The sequence below is a fragment of the Colletes latitarsis genome, chromosome 7 (genome assembly GCF_051014445.1).
Source record: "Colletes latitarsis isolate SP2378_abdomen chromosome 7, iyColLati1, whole genome shotgun sequence".
Taxonomy (NCBI): domain Eukaryota; kingdom Metazoa; phylum Arthropoda; class Insecta; order Hymenoptera; family Colletidae; genus Colletes; species Colletes latitarsis.
Window position 1 is genome coordinate 12,913,036 of NC_135140.1, and position 24,499 is coordinate 12,937,534.

A 24,499-nucleotide genomic window follows, 5' to 3' on the forward strand; every position below is an offset into this window, starting at 1 on the left:
ACAAATCGCACTCACAGTCGGTTCCACGCGTATCCAACGAATTTAAAATATCATTTATCATAGAAAAGAACTATTACGCAACAAAGTTTCAAGTTTTGCACGTTGAATTACCTCCCATCAGATTTTATCACCAGTCTTGGACCATTGAATTAAAAAAAAAAAATCCCTAAACTATTGAATTGAAAGAGCTGATAACATTTTATCTGTACTACACGAGAGTGTACAGGAATACCTATTCAGATTTATTTTTATGAGACTTATTGTTATTTCTCTGTGAAACATTTGGATCTATATTTGCCGTAGAAAAATCTGTACTATTTATATTGCGAAATACTGCAATATATTGTCGTATATTGTCCATTCCGTGGATTTCCAACGCGTACACCAACTATTGTCGATTTCATTTCTGCGAGCAATGGACGACGGTTTAGTTGAAAAAAGGGTGCGAAGAAAAATTATTTAACAGTAATATCAGCTTGCAATAAACTGATATTTTCTTTTTGATAAAAAGAAATTTTGAGAATCTATAAATCTGCAATGAAGTATTATTTTATAATAAGAGAAGTATCATTGTTTTTGTTCGTTTTTATATTTGAAATTAGTAACTGATTAGAGCGAACGTTGCTTTTGTTTTGACTTTTTCGAATATCCATCAAATTGACGATTGTGGTATGCATCCATTGTAAAGAAAATTGCAAAATATGAATAAAACAGAAATAAAATGCGCGTTGCTTTTTCCACGCAGACGTAATGGCACCGACTGGTAGCAAAATTAAAGTCATAATGGATGGGTTAGACTCATTTCATTTATATTGAAGATTGAAAAGAAATTAAAATATCGAAAAAGCAATTAAACGCGAGCACGTGCGCGCTACATCGACGATGCCCGTTCTTCGATTGCCATTATCTCGTGAACTAATTGATGTATCTCAAAAAATTGAAAACTTAATTACCTCACGGGATATAAAAACCAATCTGAATTACAGTATACCGTCTTATTTTAAATCAGGACTACCAACAATTGATTATAAATAATTTTTTATTATCTACGACGTGATAACGATTTTTATGAAACATGATTATTTTCGTTTATTATAGTGATGTCTTCACTTTCAAAATAGAGACTGTAGAACACGCATAACTTTAGCTCTTAATCCATTATTAATAAAAATGTAAAATATCTTTTAGAACAACTTTACGTTCCTACTTAAGTACTTTTTTAAATCGTGTCTATTTATTTAAATAATTAAACTGTTAATAGAAAATAAAGCAATAGTTTCTCAGCATGGTAACAACATGCACCATATTATAGTTTATGTTCGATATCTCCATAAATAATTAAAATTTCCAAAATTCTTAGGAATAACTTTACGTTCCTTTTTATAAACAGAGTATTTTTTATTCTAAACAAATTCGTCCAACTCTGACAGTTTACTACTTATATCCGTTTAAACAATTAAACAGTTAATAGCGAGCAAACCAGCAGTTTTTCAGCACCGTAACCAAGAAATTCATTACTCCGTTGAAAAAAATCTACCATTCCAAGTTGCAACAAACTGGACGGAAACTTTCCACAGTAAGGGTGGACCGATAGACAGCGTCGGCGACTCGCGTGGCTCGCGAGCCGCAAGAGGCTTCCCCGTGAGCGCCCCGTTCGAAATTTCGCGACAATTTCGAGCCTTTTAGCCATAGCGAAACTTTGCCTCGCGTAACTTTGCACTCCGGTCGACGTCGAGCGACGTTTATCCTCGATTCTTGACGGCAGTCGGCCGTGAAAGCGACTTCGGACGCGTATAAAAGACAGAGCGAGAGCAAGCAAACGGCGAGGGCAGAGGTTCGACGTCGACGGGCAAACGAGGTGACTCGATGGAAAGTTTCGACGTACGAAATTCGGCCGCGGGTCTTTCGGGACGATCCAAAGGACGACGAAGAAGGTGTACAGGGTGGGTGGGGGCTGGGGGGGACGCGGCGTACGTCGCTTCCAAGAACGATTCCGACTAACGAGAAAATCGAGGATCGTTAAGAGCAATTTCGTCGAGACGCTCAGCCCAGTTCCTTCTCTTTTCCTCTTCTACGATCGTTCCTGCTCGCCAGTATTTCATCCTCTGGGCGATTTCGGTGAACGTTAACCGCCCAGTCCAACGCTGGATCGAGAGAGAGAGAGAGAGAGAGAACGCGAACGCGCATTCTTGGTCGTTTACGGGATCGATCGCGCGCGAGTCTGGCGTCGCTTCGATTTTTTTTCTCTCCTCCCGATGAATTGAATTCACGGAGCAACCGTCGCGTGGGCGTGAAAACGGCGCCGTGCGGCGGTTTGACCCCGGTCTCCGAGCGGTTAGTTTGAACACAATCGCGTCGTTACGCGCGGATCCGGTGGCCCGTTGCTCTCTTCGGGGCTCGATGGTATTCGCGAGAGTCGCGTTACGTGCCTTGGCATAACTAACTAACCAATCCCGCGGTTCCCGTGGGACGCGCGAGGCGAGATCCTTTCCCGTTTTTCATTTTATCCAATCGCGAAGCGTTACCGAAAACACGCGAACGCTTCCTCGGGATCGATTCGTTATATCGGTGGAAATCGAAAAGCACTTCACTGGTCCGCGATCCGAGGTTTCGTTACCGAGATATAAGGGCTTGCAATTTAATGGCGCGACTTCCGGTTCGAGCCGTTTGAATCCCCAGTCGGCTGAGCGTGCGGACTGGTACGCGAGAAGAGCGCATCGATGCATGGTCGCACCCGCCGTCCTATTGCTAGACGCCACGAATGCAGCTCCGTGAATCCTGATACATTTTTGCGTTCGTTAGAGATTCTCGCGTTGAAATCGCGCATTTCTTGCCACCAGATGATTTTGAATATTTTTATTACGCAAACACGGTTCTAATTCTTGCATCGTGATAGATAAAATCGACGGCGCACTGGGGAATTTCACGTTAGAAAATATGACTTTTCGGTTGCAATAAATCGGAATTGCGACAGTTAAATCGCTGGCTAGATACAAGCAAATTTAGGTAGTCACAAGAAAGCGGATAGGCTGTAGTAACTTGTTTTTCATGAATTCTTTTCATCCTAAAATGGAGGGGAACACGTTTCTTATGAATTCTGTCGATTATAATATGGAAAGCAACTTGTTTCTTATGAATTCTTGCCATTATAATATGGGAGGAAACTTGTTTCTTACGAATTCTTTCTATTATAATGGAAAGAAATTTGTTTCTCATGAATTCTTTCTATTATAATGGAAAAAACTTGTTTCACATGAAATCTTTCCATTATAATATGGAAAGAAACACGTTTCTTATGAATTCTTGACATTATAATATGGAAAGCAACTTGTTTCTTACGAATTCTTTCCATTATAATGGAAAGAAACTTGTTTGTCATGAATTCTTTCCACTATTATAATGGAAAGAAACATGTTTCTTATGAATTCATTCCATTATAATGAAAAGGAACACGTTTCTCATGAATGAATTCATAACATTATAATTCTTTCCATTATAATGGAAAGAAACTTGTTTGTCATGAATTCTTTCCACTATTATAATGGAAAGAAACATGTTTCTTATGAATTCATTCCATTATAATGGAAAGAAACACGTTTCTCATGAATTCTTTCCATTATAATGGAAAGAAACTTGCTTCTCGTGAATTCATAACATTATAATTCTTTCCATTATAATGGAAAGGAACTTGTTTCTCGCGAATTCAATAGTACTCACAGAGCTTCCCATGAAAGCTACCTATAGTTAACGATAGATTTCACGAAGCTTCGTAGGAACGACAGTGTTATACTTGAATATCCCTTATCTCAGTAACGAAGCCTCCGATCGTAAAATGATACAGGACTTTTCGATTCCCACCGACACAACGAATCAACCCCGAAAGATAACTCACATTTTCAACGGAAAGTCTCGTTTATTCGCGGTGTCTATCGAACGACTATCGTTTGCAAGTCGCTCGACCGGGTCGCGAAGTGAATCGCGAACTGTAAACGAGAGTAAATTATTGTTTTAACTTCGATGGATCGTCGTGTACGGTCCGAAGGGGGTGTCCCTGGCAGTGTTCCGCCTTCGTGGCCGTCGAAGGCGGAATAGTCCGAGGCCTCCTGTTCCACGGGCGACCGGCGATCGTAAAGCATCCTTAATTCGTCGGAGCGCACGGGCGATGCTTAATTTCCTGCGAAAGTGACTCGTCGCGTTCTCCCGCTCGTTCCGCGCCTCTTTCGCTCGGAAATAACGAGGTAATCGTTTCTCGTGCCGTCAGGCTCGCGTTAATTAACGCGTCCGTCGCTTTACCGCGTTTTACCAGGCCCCCTCTCTCTCTCTCTCTTGGTCTTGCAACGAAGAAGGAGCGTTGAAAGGGGAACGGGGGAGGGCGGGAGGTGTAGTTAGGTGTACGAAAAGCGGAGACAGGGGGGGAAGAAACGCGCAATCGCAGGGAAGGCTTACCGAAAATTTCCGTGGTGCGCGTCTCGACGAGCGGCGCGTCCGAGTTTGAATCCAATTCCACGGTCGCCTCGCATCTTCGACAAAATTTATAGAGACGCATTAATCGTCGAGAGCCTTGGATGTCGGCGTGGCTGTGGCCGTGACGGTCGGTTGGTGCTTTTGTCGGGAGAGGTGATTGTCCAGGGACGAAATTACCTGACGTTTATTTTGTTGCAGGCGATGTGATCCGGTTCCAACTGTAGTCGTAAACTGGATATCACCGAGTAGAGTCCGTGCTGCTCGAATTCCGTTTCCGAGTCTGGCTTCACCTGAAACGGACCAGCGACGAAACGTGTTCTTCGAGTTCTATCGAGATCGTGACTACGATCGGGGCTTCGAAGGGGGGGGGGGGGGGGGGTGTGGGCGGCTTAACGTTCGCGATCGCGATCGCTCAACCGCGCGCAAACTTCGCCGACCGACTTTCCAGCACCGGGAGCGGACCGAAACGAGTTGCGGATTATCGCGACCGCGTATGGAAATTGTCGTGGAATATTTCTCGATCCCGGGTCTCGCTGGAACGACGATACGACCCGCCGCGATTCAACGTAATGGGGCCGGTGCAGTCGAGAGGTTCGGAGACCCCGATCTCGCGACGTCGAGATTTCCTCGGAGAGCGAACGATCCGCCCGCGGGCTAACCGCGGAATCGAACGTTTCGCGAACAACTCCCGGTTCTCGACGAGGCTCGAGTGCCCCGTTCGTCCCTTCCGGATCTCTCTATTACGCGGAAACACGGAGGTAATGGAGAGAGGGGCCGCAGAGATAAACGAGCCTCGAAATTAAATCATTTTTAAGCCGTACTCGTCTACCAGCAGAGACGCCCTTTCCCTTTGATCGCGACCGTCCCACTTTTGTCCTCCGTTGTCCGCCTCGCTGAACCGTTTCTCGCTTTCCCGAACGATCACCCCCTCCCAACAGTCGCCTCGAATTCCCTCGTTTCTTCCGCGATCCGCCAACCCCTGTCTGTCACTGGATTCTTTAGAAGCTTTAGCGACGATCCCGATGCCCGATAGCTATCGATTCCGGGAGGAGGAAGCGCGTCGAGGGTCTTCAGGCGCGTACGCGAATAATTGAAAGAGAATCGAAGATTAACACCGCCCCCCCGGAGGCTGGCGAAACTGTCGACGGGAGGTCGGAGCGAAAATCACCGGTTCGACTTCGTCGAATCTTTCGGGGACGTTCGCGAAACAATATTGCTCGCGCTAAGTGCCCGCGCTAAACTCGCTCAACTCTTAATGGACATCGCTCGACGACGTTGCCAAGTTTCCCAGCGCGTGGGAGGCTCGCGCGACGCCGAGAAAGAGGGACGACGGGAGGGGAGGATGAAACTTTTCGTGCCGGCGGGCTCGATTCGTCGCGAAGCCCTAAAAGGAGCGCGTTCATCGGCGCAGTCTTTAAGCCCGTATAGTTGCGCGCCGTACTCGCGCCCGCGTGTCCGAGAGCTTCCGGCCATCAACTGCCGCCACTTTGCGGATTATATTTAAATCCCTTCGAAGGGATGGAAGTCGAATCAGCAGTGACGCGTTATACCGCTGGCGAAAGAGACACCAACGATACGGGGAAGGATATTTATGGCGTCTCGATCGAACAGTAATTAGACCCCGAATGTCTGTGCAAATGCATATTTTTACAGAGAATGGATAGAGCAAGACTTGGATAGAAATGTGCTTTTTCATGGTTACTGCCATTCGTACACTATAATTGCGATTCACTATAAATGGAAAGGAACTTGTTTCATCTCAATTCTAATGGAAAGAAACTTGTTTCTCATGAATTCTTCCCATTATAATACGGAAAGAAACTTGTGTCTTGTGAATTGTTTCCATTATAACGTGGACAGAAATCCCTTTCTTGTGAATTCTTTCTATTATAATGTAAAGAGACTTGTTTACTATGAATTCTGTTTATTATAATGGAAAGAAATCCTTTTCTTGTCAATTCTTTCCATTATAGTGTAAAGAGACTTGTTTACTATGAATTCTGTTCATTATAATGGAAAGAAACTTGTTTCTCATGAATTCTTCCCATTATAATACCGAAAGAAACTTGTGTCTTGTGAATTGTTTCTATTATAATGTGGACAGAAATCCCTTTCTTGTGAATTCTTTCTATTATAATGTAAAGAGACTTCTTTACTATGAATTCTGTTTATTATAATGGAAAGAAATCCTTTTCTTGTGAATTCTTTCCATTATAATGTAAAGAGACTTGTTTACTATGAATTCTGTTCATTATAATGGAAAGAAACCTGTTTCTCATGAATTCTGTCCATTATAATATGGAAAGAAACTTGTTTCTCGTGAATTCTTTTCATTATAATATGGAAAGAAACTTGTTTTCTATCAATTACGTTCAGTATAATGGAAAGAAATTTGTTTTCTATGAATTCTGTTTATTGTAATGAAAAGAAACCCAAATAATGGGTCCCCAAAATCCAAGTTTGAAATTGCTGAACAAATTTTTTATTCTTTCTGTCTTTGGATGGGACTCCTACGTTGTATTTTGTGTATTATACAGGGTGTTCGGTCACGCCTGGGAAAAATTTTAATGGGGGATTCTAGAGGCCAAAATAAGACGAAAATCAAGAATACTAATTTGTTGATGGAGGCTAACAATTAACAATTAAATTCAAAAATTTCAAATCGTTCTGGAAAAATTATTTTCGGTTGCGGGGGTCAATTGCAATCATTTTTGGTCATTAGACATACCGTCGAAATCCTACGCAGTTTCGAGAAAAAAATTCGAGTAGGTGGTGAAATTTTCGGCGAAATTAAAAATTTTTAATTCGTTCTAAAAAAATTACTGCCGATTGCAGGGGTCAATTATAATCATTTTTGGTCATTACACATACCCCCGAAATCCTACGCAGTTTCGAGAAAAAAATTCATTACCGAAAATTTCATGTCTGACTATACCGTTGATATGTTTCACTGAATATTCATGAGAATCTTTAAAACGTCATAACTTCTGAACGGATTGGACGATTTTAATGTTTAAAAAAGCAAATTACGCGTATTTTGATGGAAAATATGTACAAATCGTAAAAATATTTGAATAGTTGATCCTTGACCCCGTAAACTGAGAAAAACCCCATAAAAATGGTCCAATTTTCAAACAGCCATAACTCCTACAATAGTGAATATATTTCAATGAAACTTTTTCCTGAAGTAGAGCTCATAGGTACCTACAAAAAAGTATTAGACAACATTTCCGTACAGCTTCAAACAAATTTATTAAAAATGGAAAACGAATTTTTAAGAAAAATCGACAGGGGGTGCCTAAATTTTTCGGCGAAAAAAAAAATTTCAAATCGTTCTAAAAAAAATATTTTTGATTGTAGGGGCCAATCACAATCATTTTTGGTGAAGAGTCATATCCCCGAAATCCTACTCATTTCCTAGAAAAAAATTCGACAAGGTGTGAAATTGTTCGAGAAAATTAAAAAATTTCAAATTGTTCTGGAAAAATTATTTTCGGTTGCGGGGGTCAATTACAATAATTTTTTATCAATAGACCTACCCCCGAAATCCTACCCACTTTCTAGAAAAAAATTCAGTTCGCGCGGAACTTTGAACGTTAATAACTTTTTGACGAAATCTCCATCAACAAATTAGTATTCCTGATTTCCATTTTATTTTGGCCTCTAGAATCTCCCATTAAAATTTTTCCCAGGGGTGGCTGAACATCCCGTATAACGCGCCACTGCGAATCAACACCGGAAACGTAGCAGAATCGGCCATGTACGAAAGAGAAGTTGCTCTAAGACAACGTGCTCACCGATCTCGCTGCAAACTCTCGTCGGCCTTCTTCAGGGGCAAATTGGATTCCTTTCGTCTACGCGACGCGACTTGCATAATTAGCAATTAACCGAGTTGGCCGAGTTTTGGCGTTCCGCCGAATCCCGTCGTTCTTCTTACGCTCGCCCTCCCGCCGCCCCCGTTTCTTTCATGCAAACGTTTGATTTTTTCTCTCAGCTGCAGTTTCTTTGGTCGAACGAAGCGTTAAGGTTCAAACACGGAAGACTGCTCCGTTTTGTCATTATTTTCTACTCTTCGCTATTATATACACGAGATATAATAATAATATTAATCTCCATTAAATAACCTTGGAAGTGTTCGAGGAATAAAAAAATAAATAAAACCGAAAGCAAGTAACTTTTGTATTTTAACATTTTCCCTACAAATGCGTTGTTTTCGAGGTATACAAATACAAAGTTTCGGAATCGACTGTATAATAGGCATCTGTTACGCCTATTTAGTTTAGAAATATAAAATTGAAGACTTTACAAAGCACCAAGAGTGATAGTGAAGTGGGGATAGCGACGATCAACTGTGGGGGGCAGAATTTCAGTCATCTAACGCGACACTATTGCGTGTCGAAACACACTTTTACACAATGAGACGCTATAAACGAAGGACAGAGAATGGAGCGTGCACGTTGGGGGTAGACGACGCGAAAAACCTTTAGCAACCAAGGTGGTTCCCGCAACGTTCGTTCGGTTACGAAGGCAAGGGTTGTCGTATCTAAAAGCACCACCGCCCGTTTCGGTACCGTTCGTTAATTGGAGCTTTGGTTCATCAAGTATCGCGACGCCCAGACCGTCGTTGCGACGTGGGTAAGCTCGTTTCGCTCTTGCCTCCTCCTACGTTTGACGATCCTTCTCGTCCTGCAAACGCAAACCTCCCCTGCGCCGTCTCACCGTTAAATTCCGTCCGTGTCTTTCGATCCTGAATCCTGCGTCTCGCAGCAGTAAATGTTTCTGTTAATATAAGCGGTATAATAGACAGATTCCAACTGGTCCAGTCTATCGAGGAATTCACTCCCAAGGAAACTCAGGGAGATTAAAAAAATTTTCAACACAAAAGTTACTCAGCTTTCGGTCGGTTCCAAGGTCCAAGTTTGGCCCTAGTTTCGGTTCTCCGCGCGCCGCGAACGAAGAAAATGAATTTTCGGCGAGCAAGCGCAACGAAAGGTCTGGCAAGGGGGGGTAAATATAGAGAGACGGATCGAGTCGAAGAGACACGAACGGGTTTCGCTCACCTGCACGCCATTGATGTACCACTTGAGTTTCGCGATCGGATGAGACTTGCCGCTGGTGCAATTCAGGTCAAGGACGTCCCCGGTAACGTAAATCTTTTCCTCCCCGGTTATCGTCGGCTCATCCTGCGGAAGAACTGCAACAACCACAACAGGTGCCTCTTACGCGCGATCGCTTCGGCTATAATGCAATACTTTGGGTCGCTCCGGAAACCCGCGAGGACGCTTTTTAATAAACGGTTCCTTTTATAACGCGATTTACGCGATGAGAGGGGGGGATTGGAGCGTCGAGGGCTTCCTCGTTAACGGCAAACTTTACTGGCGCTAAACGCTTTCGCCCGACCCTCGTTCGACTCCGCCACGCTTCGAACTCGAGACTCCGAGACTTCCTTGCGCCGGATCGCGTTTCTATTCCGCAAACTCGCTACGTCGACGTGCTTCTGCTCCAGCTTCGCACACGATTAGACGACGGATATCCTCCTAAGCAGTCTTTCGCATTAATGCGAAACTTGCCGCCATCGAAAATTTAAGCTGAAATTAGTATACGACGGAGTCTGCTATATGGGCGTCGAACGCGGTGAAAAATTGTTCCTCCGTTTCGATTTAATCGGCCTTTACTCGATGCAGATCGTTGTATAATTACAGTTTTGAAGATATTTGTATAGGAAGTTCATCGTCGGATCGAAACAAAAGGAGAAATGCATGATAGGAACCGGATTCGCGCTTCTACCTCGTTAAAGCGCATCACCGTTGTCTGACTCGAACGTTTTATCGAGGTGTTGCCACTTTGCCACCTTCGAGATTTAAACAGGAATTAGTATATGACGGAGTCTGCTATATGGGCGTCGAACGCGGTGAAAAATTGTTCCTCCGTTTCGATTTAATCAGCCTTTACTCGATGCAGATCGTTGTATAATTACAGTTTTGAAGATATTTGTATAGGAAGTTCATCGTCGGATCGAAACAAAAGGAGAAATGCATGATAGGAACCGGATTCACGCTTCTACCTCGTTAAAGCGCATCACCGTTGTCTGACTCGAACGTTTTATCGAGGTGTTGCCACTTTGCCACCTTCGAGATTTAAACAGGAATTAGTATATGACAGAGTCTGCCATATGTGCGTCGAACGCGGTGAAAAATTGTTCCTCCGTTTCGATTTAATCGGCCTTTACTCGATGCAAATCGTTGTATAATTACTGTTTTGAAGATATTTGTATAAGACGTTCATCGTCGGATCGAAACAAAAGGAGAAATGCATGATGGGAACCGGATTCGCGCTTCTACCTCGTTAAAGCGCATCACCGTTGTCTGACTCGAACGTTTTATCGAGGTGTTGCCACTTTGCCACCTTCGAGATTTAAACAGGAATTAGTATATGACGGAGTCTGCCATATGGGCGTCGAACGCGGTGAAAAATTGTTCCTCCGTTTCGATTTAATCGGCCTTTACTCGATGCAGATCGTTGTATAATTACAGTTTTGAAGATATTTGTATAGGAAGTTCATCGTCGGATCGAAACAAAAGGAGAAATGCATGATAGGAACCGGATTCACGCTTCTACCTCGTTAAAGCGCGCCACTTGGACGTTTTATCGAGTTGATGCCGTGAAACCCTTCCCACGCAAGATTTAAATGTTAAATCTTTTTAAAAATCATTTCTCTTTCACTCTCTTCCGGTAACGACGCTCTAACCTCACCTTAACCTCCACGGTCTGTGCCGGAAGCTACACGCAAAGCGCCAATATTTGAATTATCGGTAGAACGTCTCTACGTAATATTCCTTCAAATATATGCAATAGTTTTACAATCTTATTAATTCGTTGAACAAATCTAATTAGCCTCGTATTATACGTACAAGGATAATATAGGATGGGCCGGAATTCTTGGTAGAGGGGGTAATTCTATATGAAAAAATGAAGAAAAGAAGATTTGATATAACATTTCTCTATCATGGGCTACATTTTCAAGAAAAACGAGTTTAAAGTTTATTTGTCTTCCTGAACAATGCAGTCGTACATTGACTCCAGATACTATTGCATGCATGGACTTCCTTATTCTTTTTTCGTCTATAATATTGCAACGATCAGGCTCCGAGGACCGTTTGTACGCGCGGGGCCCCGGAAAATCTAAGAGTTGAATGAGACAAAAATTAAGAAAAACAGCACGTGGAAAGTAGAGGTTGCGCGTAAAGGGGTACAGCGAAGAGGATTTTGGTCGAGACGCGGAGGATGCCCGCGGGTTATTTGTCGCGTACAACATTTTCCACGAGGTCGGGCGAAGGTAATGGCGGGCACCTGGTATCGATCGTGCATACCTCGCGAAGCGCGGTTAGACTACGGGGGCAGAAAGACGGAGAAAGGAAGTTTCGTCGTATTCGAAAGACGCGACAGAGTTCCGATGACGAGAGACCGATGGGCTAGTCGAAGCTCGACCCCTAGCCCACGCTTTTACGAGACGCTTTTTCCTCTTCGTTTCTTCGTTCCCTGTTTCTTCTTTGGCAGCATCGCCGCGACACCCGTTTGTCCACCGGAACCGGTGCGTCTGCGACTCGCGTTACGACCCAAGACTTACGATGTCGTAATATTTATCGCGCGCTTCGACTCGTCTTTACGCGATCCTAAAATTTAACGCTCGCCCGATCCCCGGTTCACCGTCGTGGATCTGGGTCTGTTCGAGCGCGTTAACCGAAGCCTCACGACGGGGAATGTGTTGCGCCCTCCGGGTCGTTCTTATTCCGTTTCGCGTTCCAGCCAAAGTAATAATCAAGCCAACCGGTTTGTCAAAGGCTTTCATTGACGAATCCACTCTGCTTTTGACCCGTGTCCTCCGTCCCTTCTGCCGATCTGCTCCACTGTACGATCACATTGGCGTAGGAAGCAAAAATCACGTATTTACATTCTACAATTCTCAGAAAAATAGACATAAATAAATACCATGTATTTCTTCTTGGCACGTTTACCCCTCTTGTATTGCAAGACTTGTATTTGGCTCTTGCCACGACTAGTCGCGAAATGACAGAGTTTTAGAACGTCCACCACGTGTCAATTTTATTAAAACCCCCAATGTAGGGTGAAGTCTCATTTTTCTTACAGAATGAATCATCAGGTTTTCCTTTTCGTGATAAATATCAATTTTGCTTAACATAAACATTCTCCAATCAGCAAGAATTCTTGGAATCCACGGTCGTAAACACATACCTTGTTAGCCGCTGCAATAGTTAATTGTACGAATAGAGAGAACTTCCGGTTTCGCTGGTAGCACTTTACACGGCGGTGCAACTCGTTCGAATACCACGAATACCACGGAACGTCGATCCGGTCGATTCAGCAGCATTCTTCTCCACGTATTATCGAGCGTCCAGTTTCACGTTTTTCCAGCCCGGCTACCGAGCGTTTAGTTCTTTTTTTTTCTTTTTTATTCTGTGGTCTTGAAATTGGTTTTCGACTGCTACTCTGCTCCTTAATCCCGCAGCTGACAATCGTTTCACCGTAATCAGAGATAGAGTATTATCTCTTTCGTTCGACTCGAATTTCTCCGGCGGTCTTTTATTTCGCTCTGAAATAATTTCGAAGTCTTTCATCTTCCGCGTCGCTGGTTGCTTTCGGTCGGTCGGGGTCATCTTTTTGTTTCCAAAGTGCCGGCACTTTGCATCGCGCGAGATAACTTCGACTATTCTATAATTTCCCTGCCGGGGATATTGTTCTTCGTGCAAACGTGGCAACGATTCTTGTTTCAATGTTAAATTCTTAGCCCCTGGCTACGTTCCCCCATAACCAAAATTGCTGTCTTTTTGCACAGGAAATAAATGCACAGAGTGTTAGAGACTAATTCAAATAACCAAATACAGCTTCTCGTTATTGAATTAGTTCAAATAATTTGGCGTCGAGATAGATCTCCTAGCTCTTTTCTCATCTTTTCATCCGGGACCATTAGGAAGACCTATTTTCTCAATACGGGAACTTTTGAAGAGTCTTTCAGCTCAGGGCAGGTGAACCAGTTTCACCAATCAGAGAAAATTATATAAAATTATATAATTTTAAATATAAATTATAGAAAATAAATACCTATAATTTAACCCTTAAATGCATAATGTCTAAACAATGAAACATTGATTTTAACCTCTAATTAAAGTATTAACCGTAGTGAAAGTTTTGAAAAGAAAAAGAAAAAAGTAAATTCGCGCGCTTTTCAATATATTTAGATTGACGAATTAAGGAGTGACGATAAAATTACATTCTTTGGAGAATTATTCTTGCTAAAAAGATATTTTATAGCTCAGTAACTGCATTTTACACTGGTAAGCGTATTTTTTATTAAAATATGTTGATATTGAACCGGGTGTTTTACTTGAATCGTCTGTTTAAAAAATGATAGATTAATAAACATTTTCTTTCGTATTTTTTATCTACATACAGGGTGTTCGGCTACCCCTGGGAAAAATTTTAATGGGAGCTTCTAGAGGCCAAAATAAGACGAAAATCAAGAATGCCAATTTGTTGATGGAGGCTTCGTTAAAAAGTTATTAACAATTAAATTCAAAAATTTCAAATCGTTCTGAAAAAATTATTTTCGGTTGCGGGGGTCAATTACAATCATTTTTGGTAAATAGACATACCCCCGAAATCCCACCCACTTTCGAGAAAAAAAATCGTGTAGGTGTTGAAATTTTTCGACGAAAAAAAAATTTTTCAAATCGTTCTAAAAAAATTATTTTTGGTTGCGGGGGTCAATTACAATCATTTTTGGCCATTACACCTACCCCCGAAATCCTACTCAGTTTCGAGAAAAAAATTCTTTACCGAAAATATAATGCCTGACCATCGATATGTTTCACTGAATTTTCATGCGAATCTTTAAAACATCATAACTTCTAAACGGATTGGACGATTTTAATGTTAAAAAAGCCAAACGACGCGTATTTTAGTGTAGAATATGTAGCAATCATAAAAATATTCGGAAAGTTGATCCTTCACCCCGCAAAATGAGAAAAACCCCATAAAAATGGTCCAATTTTCAAACAGCTATAACTTTTACAATAATGAATATATTCAAATGAAACTTTTTTCTGAAGTAGAGCTCATGGATACCTACAAAAAAGTATTAGACAACTTTGCTGTAGAGCGTTAAACAAAATTACTAAAAATGAAAAAGGAACTTTTAAGAAAAATCGACAGGAGGTAGGTGCCTAAATTTTTCGACGCAAAAAAAAATTTTTAATTAATTCTGAAAAAATTATTTTCGGTTGCGAGGGTCAATTACAAACATTTTTGGTGAATAGACATACCCCCGAAATCTTGCGCAATTTCGAGAAAAAAATTCAGTACGGTCGGAACTTTAAACGTTAATAACTGTTTAACGAAGCCTTCATCGACAAATTGGTATTCTTGATTTTTGTCTTATTTTGGCCTCTAGAATCCCCCATTAAAATTTTTCCCAGGGTTGGCCGAACATCCTGTATAATAATCTACATATAACAGATATTTTGAAATTAAGAAATCGTGCATTCGAGGGTCAAATTTAATTCCTATATCTCCCAAACTCAATTTGTGTTATCGTAAATGAGACTTGAGACTTCGAATGGTTAAATCTCATAATTTCTCAGGTCTCGAGACCCGTTTGTTACGCGGCCAAGGTGCGTTTCCGGAGCGTTCTTGGCATTTTTGGCAATCTTCTGGCGTCACGTGGAGCTGATCGAGCTTCCGTCTGCTCGTTTCGCCATCGACTCCGGTTAACGGGCTTTTCGAATTCGCTAAAATCGTAATTCCATTCGGTCCGTCGATCCCGGGGAACCGTTTGACCGAGTTGTCGCGGTGGTAGTCGTCGGTTGGACGATCGTTTTCCTTCGCTTGGCCCGGCAGGGGATCACCGAAACTCGCAAACGACGAAGGCTTTGCTCGAATTACGGCGGTTCGATGGCCGCGTTCAAAGGATCATTAATTAGCGGGACGGAACGGGACACAGGACGGGGGACAGAGGGTGCTGAGGGGTCGAGGAGGAGGACAGGGGGGGGGGGATCGAGACCAGAAGGAAAGGGGGGAGGAAGGCGCATCGGTTCGCTCACCTACGACTTCCATGCGGGCATCGGCGCTGACCGAGTTGAAGTCCGGCGCCTCCGCGCTCACCTCGCATTTGTACTGTCCGCTGGTGTGTAGGCTCGCATCCTGCAGCAGAACCCGCTGATGATCGGACTGACGGTGCTGAAACAAAAGAAAAACCGAACCGATAAATTCCAGACACGCCACGGCGATTATTCGCGAAACGAACCCCGCCCTGTTATTCGTAAATTGTGAACTGTTTTCCTCCATTGGGAAAATTGTGTACTTCGGAGATCGCGGCATTTAAAATGTTTCTACGATAACGATAAAGTTTATAAATGTGTAAACGTTAATCCGAGACACGCTGCAAACCGCGCGGAACTTATAATTAATGCTGATGATCGGACTGACGGCGCTGAAACAAAAGAAAAACCGACCCGATAAATTCTAGACACGCTACAGCAATTCGTGAAACATTTTGACGTTTCTCTTTGCTGGGAAAATTGAGTACTTCGGAGATCACGGCGTTTGAAATGTTTCTACGAGAACGATAAACTTTTTAAATATGTAAACGTTAATTCGAGACACGCTGCAAACTAAACGGAACAGAATGTAATTAGAACAATTATTAATTTGCAGTTTGTCTGGCAACGAAAGCTTTTTGCAGCGTTGTATTTTTACACGGTGTGAATAATACTATCGATAAAGTAAATCCAACGCCATTAGGACTTGTACATCCCTCGTACTACCGTCGATCCGTTACTGTGTCTAACAGTAGAATATTTTTCTTTTCGGTGCACGGTATTATTTTTTCTTTTTCGCGGCGCGTAACGCCCGTCAGATTCAAATATATTAAATTTGCTTTTCTCTGTGAAAAGCACCCGCTTTCAGTGGTCCATTGATAAATGAATATGCTTTTTAGTAAATTTTCGTTTTCTCTTTTTCATGCTTTCGCTTACATCGTACTTTCTGCGCGTTACGACCAGCATTAACGCACGCTCGTACATTAACTTCATTTTTAATTTTACAGCACTTATTTTTGCATTTGTCTTCAATATTAAATGGCATGTTATTAGAAAAATAATCATCTTCCACGCTCGTTCATTCTTTCGAGTTCAATTTGTTTTTTTATTTAAGATGCAACTTAATAATTTTTGGGGAAATTGATGACCAATAAACGTTTTTAATATTTCTCAATGCTCTGCGTAGTATGTAAGTTTCACAATATACCAAATCTTTTATATAAAAGTTCACTGAACTTACAAACTTTATTTCACATCGATGGTTTACAACGTGCATTTTATGTTCACTTTTTGTTAAATTTATGTGTTTATGTAAATGTAATAAATATCATACGTTCGTGCGCTGTATAAATTCGCGATAACGAATATTTTTGTTTACCACACATCCCTGAATTCAATATTTTGTTTTCAAAACGTCCATGGCAAAGGACATGCAGTATTCATGCGCAAAATTTCTGATCGCATGAATGCAGTAGCGTCCATTTAGCGTAGTGTGCTCATTTTATTTCATACGTTTCTTTGTTTTCTGGAAAAATTCGACATCGAATAACGTTCAAGTTAAAAAACAGTTAAAAGTAATGTTCGAAGTTAACACATTATTACACCGTTTCAATTAAACATTTCCATGAATATTAAACAATTATCACGTTCCTTAATATCCAATTCAATTCACTCTCAAAATACTTGCGTATAAAAATCAAAATTTTTCCAATCAAAAAACGATTCTTTCCATACTTAAAGCTATGTTTTCCAAAAGCAACATAAGTCGAAGCTATCGATACGAAATTACACCCACGCGTACGAAACATACACGAATACCTAACCGCCGCTGCAGCCGCGTAACTCGAGGACTTACCATAATTATAATTTATCGTCGTCCAGCGTTGTACCGTTCGTTTCCGTTACCGTTGGCGAATTTCCCGTAAATAAATTAAATTAAATCTAACTTGAAAGTGAATCGAGATCGATAACCAGCCTCGAATACGCGACCCTTCGTCTTTTCGTCTCTATTCCACGCGAAAAGTTTGCCACCGCGAAATTCAGCGTGCAAACAGCGGTTCCTGTTTGCCGTGCGCGGGAACGTGCCCATAAAAATAATGTTCCCCCTTCCGAACGGGAACACGCCTTTTCTTAGGATTCCTCGGTTCGGAATATTTCCCGCGCGACGTTCGAAAATTATTCTTCGCAGACAGAATATTACGCTATTAGGCTGGTAAGAGGCTTACGCGCTTATATCGATTTATTGCCATGGTTGCCGCCCCGGTCCACACCGCCGAAAGTTATTTTGGCGAGTAGAACGGTCGAGCGAGCCAGTAAGCGGAAAGAGTACCGGCGTTGATCCGACGTTTCTCGGAGAAGCGACCGCTCGTCGATCGACCGGATCCCTCGTTTGGTTTTCGCGCGTCGGCAGTATGGACGGACAAAGTCTTCAGCGCGACAAAAATAACAGATTTTTAACAACGAAACACTGCACCTGCAATCGTTGGTTGTCGAGCAACGTCGAACGGTAGTTTTGCAAACATCGATTGCACGTATTTTTTATCGAGACTCGTCCTGTTGACGGTTACACTGTCATTCTGTTTGAATAAAATACGAGAGAACAAAGTCAGTGTTAGAAACTTGCAGAAACAGAAGTCAGTTGGTACGGTTACTTGTGCTTGATTTGAGGCTTTATTTGAACATTACTCGACAATGAAATTCACGAGCTCCGTGACTTTAAATATGGAATCTGACAGGTTCCATAAATCTGGCATTGGTTCGAATAAATAATGGTAAAACATGTTTTTGCTAGTTATCGATTCGCTTATATTAACCCTTTGTCATGCAATAACGAGTCCGACTGGTTACGAGTTCTCGATGTCAAGTTTTAAAACAAATCTATTCTTTTTCGTGACCAATCTTTGTACTCACAAATTTAAACGAAAGTAAATAGTATACGTTTGAAAAATTACATTAAATCGTACGGTTAAATTGTAAATTGGGCTGTCGACACGGACCTGTTGCAACGAAACGTTGAAAGTGTTTCGGATCGCGTAAGGTTGATCGATTTTTTATTCGAACAATTTTATTATTCGGACGACGAGTATCTCGTAAGATTCGAGGCGCCCCGACGACACGACGAATCGTGAAACGGAGGCGATCCGCCGTTACTTCCGAACGAAGCAACGAGATTACACGTTTAGCGAGTTAATAAGGAAAGACAAAGCGGAGGCAGCCGCTCGCGATCTCTCAGCGGAAATTCAGTATCCGGTCTCGGTTTGCCCCGGCTTTGTCGCTTCAACGTCGCCCGGTGAGGAGCTCTAGAACAGGGGGGGAACGATGGGGAGGGAGGGAGAGGACAGGGAAAGCACGAAGCGAGAGAAAGAAGACCCGCAATAGATGGAATCGCGACGCTGATAATCCATTTAGCCCGCCGCGCGCGGGTCTTTTCACTTTTGCGTCGCGAATATTTCGCTTCTGTACGTTCTAGTTTCTTTCTGTCGGCGTTTTTCATTTTACACGCCCCGGTAGCCGTCTCCAATTTCTCTCGGGATAAAACGGGGAGCCGGACCGACGCCGCAGAGCGGCCCGAGATCGAGGAATTTAGCGTTTGATCAAAAAATCAACTTTCTCGTATCAATATTTGGCCAACGTTTTGGCGCTTCCTAAGTGTCCAGCGACCACGAAAGTAAAACAAGATTAATAAAATATAATTTACGAATAACGCGAGTATTTATACTCAAAGCTTTAGTTTTAGTCGATCCGACTTTCCGTTTCGGAGATATCGTAATTTACGTGAAGGGATAAGTTTTAATATTCCACCCTTTTAAAAATAGTTAAACTTTAGACGCGTGCAGTTCCGAAACTACTGGCGCTTTATCCATAATTAAGCCACCATTAGAAGCGGCAAAGCTTCCTCTTTGAAACGCTTTTTGGATTTTGTCGATCCGACTTTCGGTTTTGGAGATATCGTAATTTATGTAAAAGGTAATCTTTTTTAATTCCACTGTCCGGCTCGCGTACAATAGCCCATTCACGCGTATTAAAAATACTAAAACTTTACACGCGTGCAGTATCGAAACTACCAGCGTCTTATCCATAATTGAGCCACTGTTAGAAGCGGTAATCCTTCCTCTTTAAAATGGCTTTTGGTTTTTGACGATCCGACATTCCGTTTCGGAGATATCGTAATTTATGTAAAGGGGTAATTTTTCTGATTCGACTATCTCTGTCTCCGTCTGACGCGTCACGTCGTACCTCCTTGTCGCGCGTGAATCGTGACCTAGTTACTATGATCACGTGCGGTGAACGACCTTGCCAAGGCCGTAGCGAGAGTTCATTGACCACGCGACGTAAACAAACGCTTCGAACGCTCGTATCTCCGAAACTAGCCACCGAATCGACTTGAAACTAAAATCGCTATATCTCCGGAACTAATTGAGCTATCGACTCTCACAAACGCTCATTTTAAAGGGCATTTCATCCCCTATCCAACGAGCATACCAGCTATTAAAATTTCTACTGTCTTCTATGTTTATTTTGACATTTTCTTCGACTCTATGCACTCAAATAAATTTCAACAATTCCTATCGATCAGACGACCGATGTGCGATACAACTGGACTAAAAATTATTTATTTAGGGGTGTTTGAATAATTACTAGCCAGCATGTTTTCGCAAATAATACTTTTCTCTGAAACTAACTACGGTTATCGATTTAAAAGAAAATTCGTTTTCAAGGGCGTTCTATTTCCCATCGAACGTTCCAAGAGCTTACTGTACACGCGGAATTGGATAAGAATTCGCCGCGAACACGCCGTTCGGGTAAATTTTTAGCGGGGAAACGTTGACGTTTATTCCGCCGCGGCGATAGTACGTCGTCGGACGCAAACTTCTTTGATCGACAAATCGATTTACCAGCGGCGAGCAAAGTTGCGAGGGGAGAACAAGGAAACGACGAGCACGGGAACATCGAAACGTTCGCGGGAATCGTATTACCTTGGAGGTTATTTGGTCCTGCGGAGGCGAACGATCGACGAAACGATGGCGGACCGTAGACATAACGCCTCGGAGCAGGATGATATGTACGTGCCTCGTCGGGGAAGATCTAGCATCACGTCGACGAAACGTCACGGCGGAACGTGACCAGCGCGAGTCGAAATTCTCAACATAACGTTTTGGCTTACGTTTTTTAATAAGTCGATGAAGGAAGAACTCGAATATTTTTAATACCACGACTCCAAACGGTGCCTTATTCCCGTTTTCCTCGCTTTTGGGCCGCTCAATTCAAAAGTTTAAGGAACACAAATTAATAATCGCGTTAGTTCAAGACAATATGACTAATAAATTCTCAAAGGAAGTCTTTTACGTGAAAACCATGGGACAGACGTAGAATTATAAAACAGTTCGAAAAATTCAGGACCTCTGAAAGCAGCCTGTTCGAACGAGCTATCCTCGGATTTGAATTTAGTCAATTTTCTGAAACTTTGAGCAAAGTTTGAATATGGGACTGGAATGCCAGATCTAGAAGACTTTCTTTGTCAGTCCACCTACCTCTTTCTTCTTATGTTACAAATTTTAACATCGAGACAAATGCAGTTGCAACTTTGCACTTGCGATTTACACCTCGAGCGTAACGAGAGCGGCCCCTTTTCGGAGAAACTGGTAATTGGAGATGAAAGTTTGATTCTCTACGATAACGCGAAACGCAAACGGTCTTTGTCCAGTCGAATTAAGGCACCATTTACCTGCTTCTGAACCTGGACTTCGCACGAAGAAAGTTTTACTGTCCATTCGGTGGGATTGGAAAGGTGTTATTTATTATGAGCCACTTCCGCACGGCGAAACGATTAACTCTACGAAGCACTGTTTTCAAGTGGGCCATTTTAAGGCTGCAATCGCCATAAAGTGCCCGGAATTGGCAAAACAAGCGGGGCGTCGTTTTTCACCGCGAGAACGCCAGACTGCACGTATTTCCAGTCGTTCGAGACAATGTTACAATTTTATTCAGATGTTCCACATCATCCTCCACGTTCTCTGGACCCTGACGTTTTATTTTTCTCATTAACAAAATTTTTTCGTATCAAAATACTTTATAAACAACAATAGATTGGACAATGAGCGATTGTAAGGGTGATATTTTGACAGGTATCAAGCGTCGTAGTGCAATTGAAACGGTTCGACGTTTTTCATGAAATCGTATAACAAAGAAAGACGACGAAAGTTTCGCGAAAGAATCTGGATACAACGACGACGAAGATCGGAAAAAAGTGGAGAGCAAACTCATTCGTCGGAGCTTGAAAGTTCGAGAGCTTTGGTCTCCGCTCCCCTCGCGATCTGTTAAAGCGAAACAACAATAAAGGATCGTTCGACAACGAATCGATCACTTTTTAAAGCAAGGTTCAGGGATTTTTAGGAAACTGAGGTACACTGGAAAAATCACATTTTAATTTGTTTAAGCTTCCTCTATAAAATACGTAATTTTTAGCGTGGAAATATCGTAATCAACTTTGAACTATCAAAGGTCACGGAACGGCCCGATACAAGTAACTGACCCAGATGCTACGTTATAATGCATCGCGTTATGTTGCTTCAATGGGGTTTACAATCGATAACCGACTGGTCTCGTAGCCCATATTAATTAAAACAAGAAATGTACTCCGTATCGTCGATTCCATACGGTTTAACGAGAAGATATTCTGTTTCCATTTTAATGTCCTTTTATTTGCCCTGAGTATACCTTATAGGAGAAATAAACTATATGGTTGTTCGGATTTTACTTTAGTGGAACAATACGCTCGTTGATTTCTGTACATTAACAGTAAGTACATTCGAAAGTAGAGTCACCTCTTCCATAACACAGGTAATTCGTTCCACGTTGCATCGAAATAACAGAAATTCATTCTTCGAGAAATGTTTGCGATGTCTGTTTCTGCTTCTTGTAAATTCGTGAGTGTTAATAAAATACGCGTTGTTTGCATTTTTAAACATTAAAATCCTTCGATCCGTTTAGGAGTTACGATTTCTTAAACATACACATGAAATTCCAGGGGAATCATCGAGTCATGGTCAGACATTGTATTTTTGGTAAAGAATTTTTTTCTCAAATGTGCGTAGGATTTCGGGGGTATGTCTATTCACCAAAAATTGTTGTAATTGACCCTTGCAACCAAAAATATTTTTTTTAGAACGATTTGAAATTTTTTTTTTCCGTCGAAAAATTTAGGCACCTACCCCCTGTCAATTTTTCTTAAAAATTCCTTTTTCATTTTTAGTAATTTCGTTTGACGCCCTACAGAAAAGTTGTCTAATACTTTTTTGTAGGTACCCATGAGCTCTACTTCAGAAAAAAGTTTCACTGAAATATATTCACAATTGTAGGAGTTATGGCTGTTTGAAAATTGGACCATTTTTATGGGGGTTTTCTCATTTTGCGGGGTCAAGGACCAACTTTTCCAATATTTTTATAATTGCTACATATTCTACACTAAAATACGCGTAGTTTGCTTTTTTAAACATTAAAATCGTCCAATCCGTTCAGAAGTTATGATGTTTTAAAGATTCGCATGAAAATTCAGTGAAACATATCAACGGTATGGTCAGACATGAAATTTTCGGTAATGAATTTTTTTCTCGAAACTGAGTAGGATTTCGGGGGTATGTCTGTTGACCAAAAATGCTTGCAATTGACCCCTGCAACTAAAAATAATTTTTCCAAAACGATTTGAAATTTTTTTTTTCCTCGAAAAATTCCACACCTCGAAGTTTTTTCTAGAAAGTGGGTAGGATTTCGTGGGTATGTCTATTCACCAAAAATGATTGTAATTGACCCCTGCAACCAAAAATAATTTTTTTAGAACGATTTGAAATTTTTTAATTTCACTGAAAAAATTCTGCATCTACCCTGTCGATTTTTCTTAAAAATTCGTTCTGGATTTTGAATAAATTTGTTCGACACTGTACGGAAATGTTCAACATTTTTTTGTAGGTATGCATGAGTTCTACTTCTAAAATAAACGTCAGTGAAATATATATATAGAAGATTCCGAAAGCTACAGAAATGATTGAAGAGCGAGCGAAGCTCATATTGATTCTCTCTTGATTTTCTATTAATTCTTTGACACAAAAGCCTGACACCGTTTTGAGATTGGCTCTGACTGTAAAACTTGAATTGCAAGTCACTTTTCATTGTCTCGCTACAAGGATTTCTTTTCGCCTTTCGAGCGCCCTTTATAAAGTTCCAATTTGTAGATTCGTTTGGAGTTGTCACTGTCGCTTCAATATGGACGAATTTTTTAGGGCATTCATTCAATTCGCCGGAAGTAGAGACTTTTTATTTTTACTGGCCACTTTGGATAAAGCGTAGAGAATTTCGTCATGCACGTTCGAAGTGTAACACTTAAAAATCACAAATTGAACAAAGCGTGTAACAAAAAGATTTTTAACATTAATTATCGCAGTTTTTCCAATACCATGTAATCTGTACTCTTTTATGCAGTAACTTTGAAACAGTGTAAACCCTTTTTGTACTGTGTAAAACAAGTGAACAATGATCAAGATCCACGTAAAGGGACACAAAATGGATTAGGGACTATTCGAGGAACGCCTGATATTATCCAGCGTGTACGAAATTCGATGTCGAAGCACGTGGTGGACATTTCATATGTTTCTGAAACCATTTGTATAACGCGAGCATGATACGGTTCGCTGACCGTAGCAGGTGGCCACGCATGAATCACTTACATGCAACGGGCTGCCTCGCCATACTTTAAAAGCTAATTGAGACGTTAATTGTGACATACACCACGCTGTAAATTACGAATAAGAATCTATTTACGATTTCCATTTGGGAAAAATAAAAAAGGACCTTCCACGATGAAAAGAAAAACAAGAAAGTACAATAGTTTCACAGATAAAAATTCATTTCCACAGTTTGCTTTCGTT

General features: G+C 41.5%; 1 protein-coding gene across 4 annotated transcripts in view; it reads right to left on the minus strand.

The window, feature by feature from the left end:
* Positions 1-24,499, minus strand: part of LOC143343852 (uncharacterized) — a 156,428-nt gene that overhangs the window by 43,967 nt on the left and 87,962 nt on the right. For 3 of the 4 annotated variants that reach the window (XR_013080022.1, XM_076769159.1, XM_076769158.1), the window contains exons 5-8: positions 15,582-15,717; positions 9,525-9,658; positions 4,642-4,754; positions 4,447-4,520 (exon numbers count right to left, since the gene is read on the minus strand). Coding sequence is in view for 3 of the 4 variants with exons in the window: in XM_076769159.1 (XP_076625274.1) it covers positions 4,447-4,520; positions 4,642-4,754; positions 9,525-9,658; positions 15,582-15,717 (457 nt within the window). In the remaining variant the exon portion in view is untranslated. The remainder of the gene's footprint in view (positions 1-4,446; positions 4,521-4,641; positions 4,755-9,524; positions 9,659-15,581; positions 15,718-24,499) is intronic. The other variant, XM_076769160.1, reaches the window with a different exon arrangement.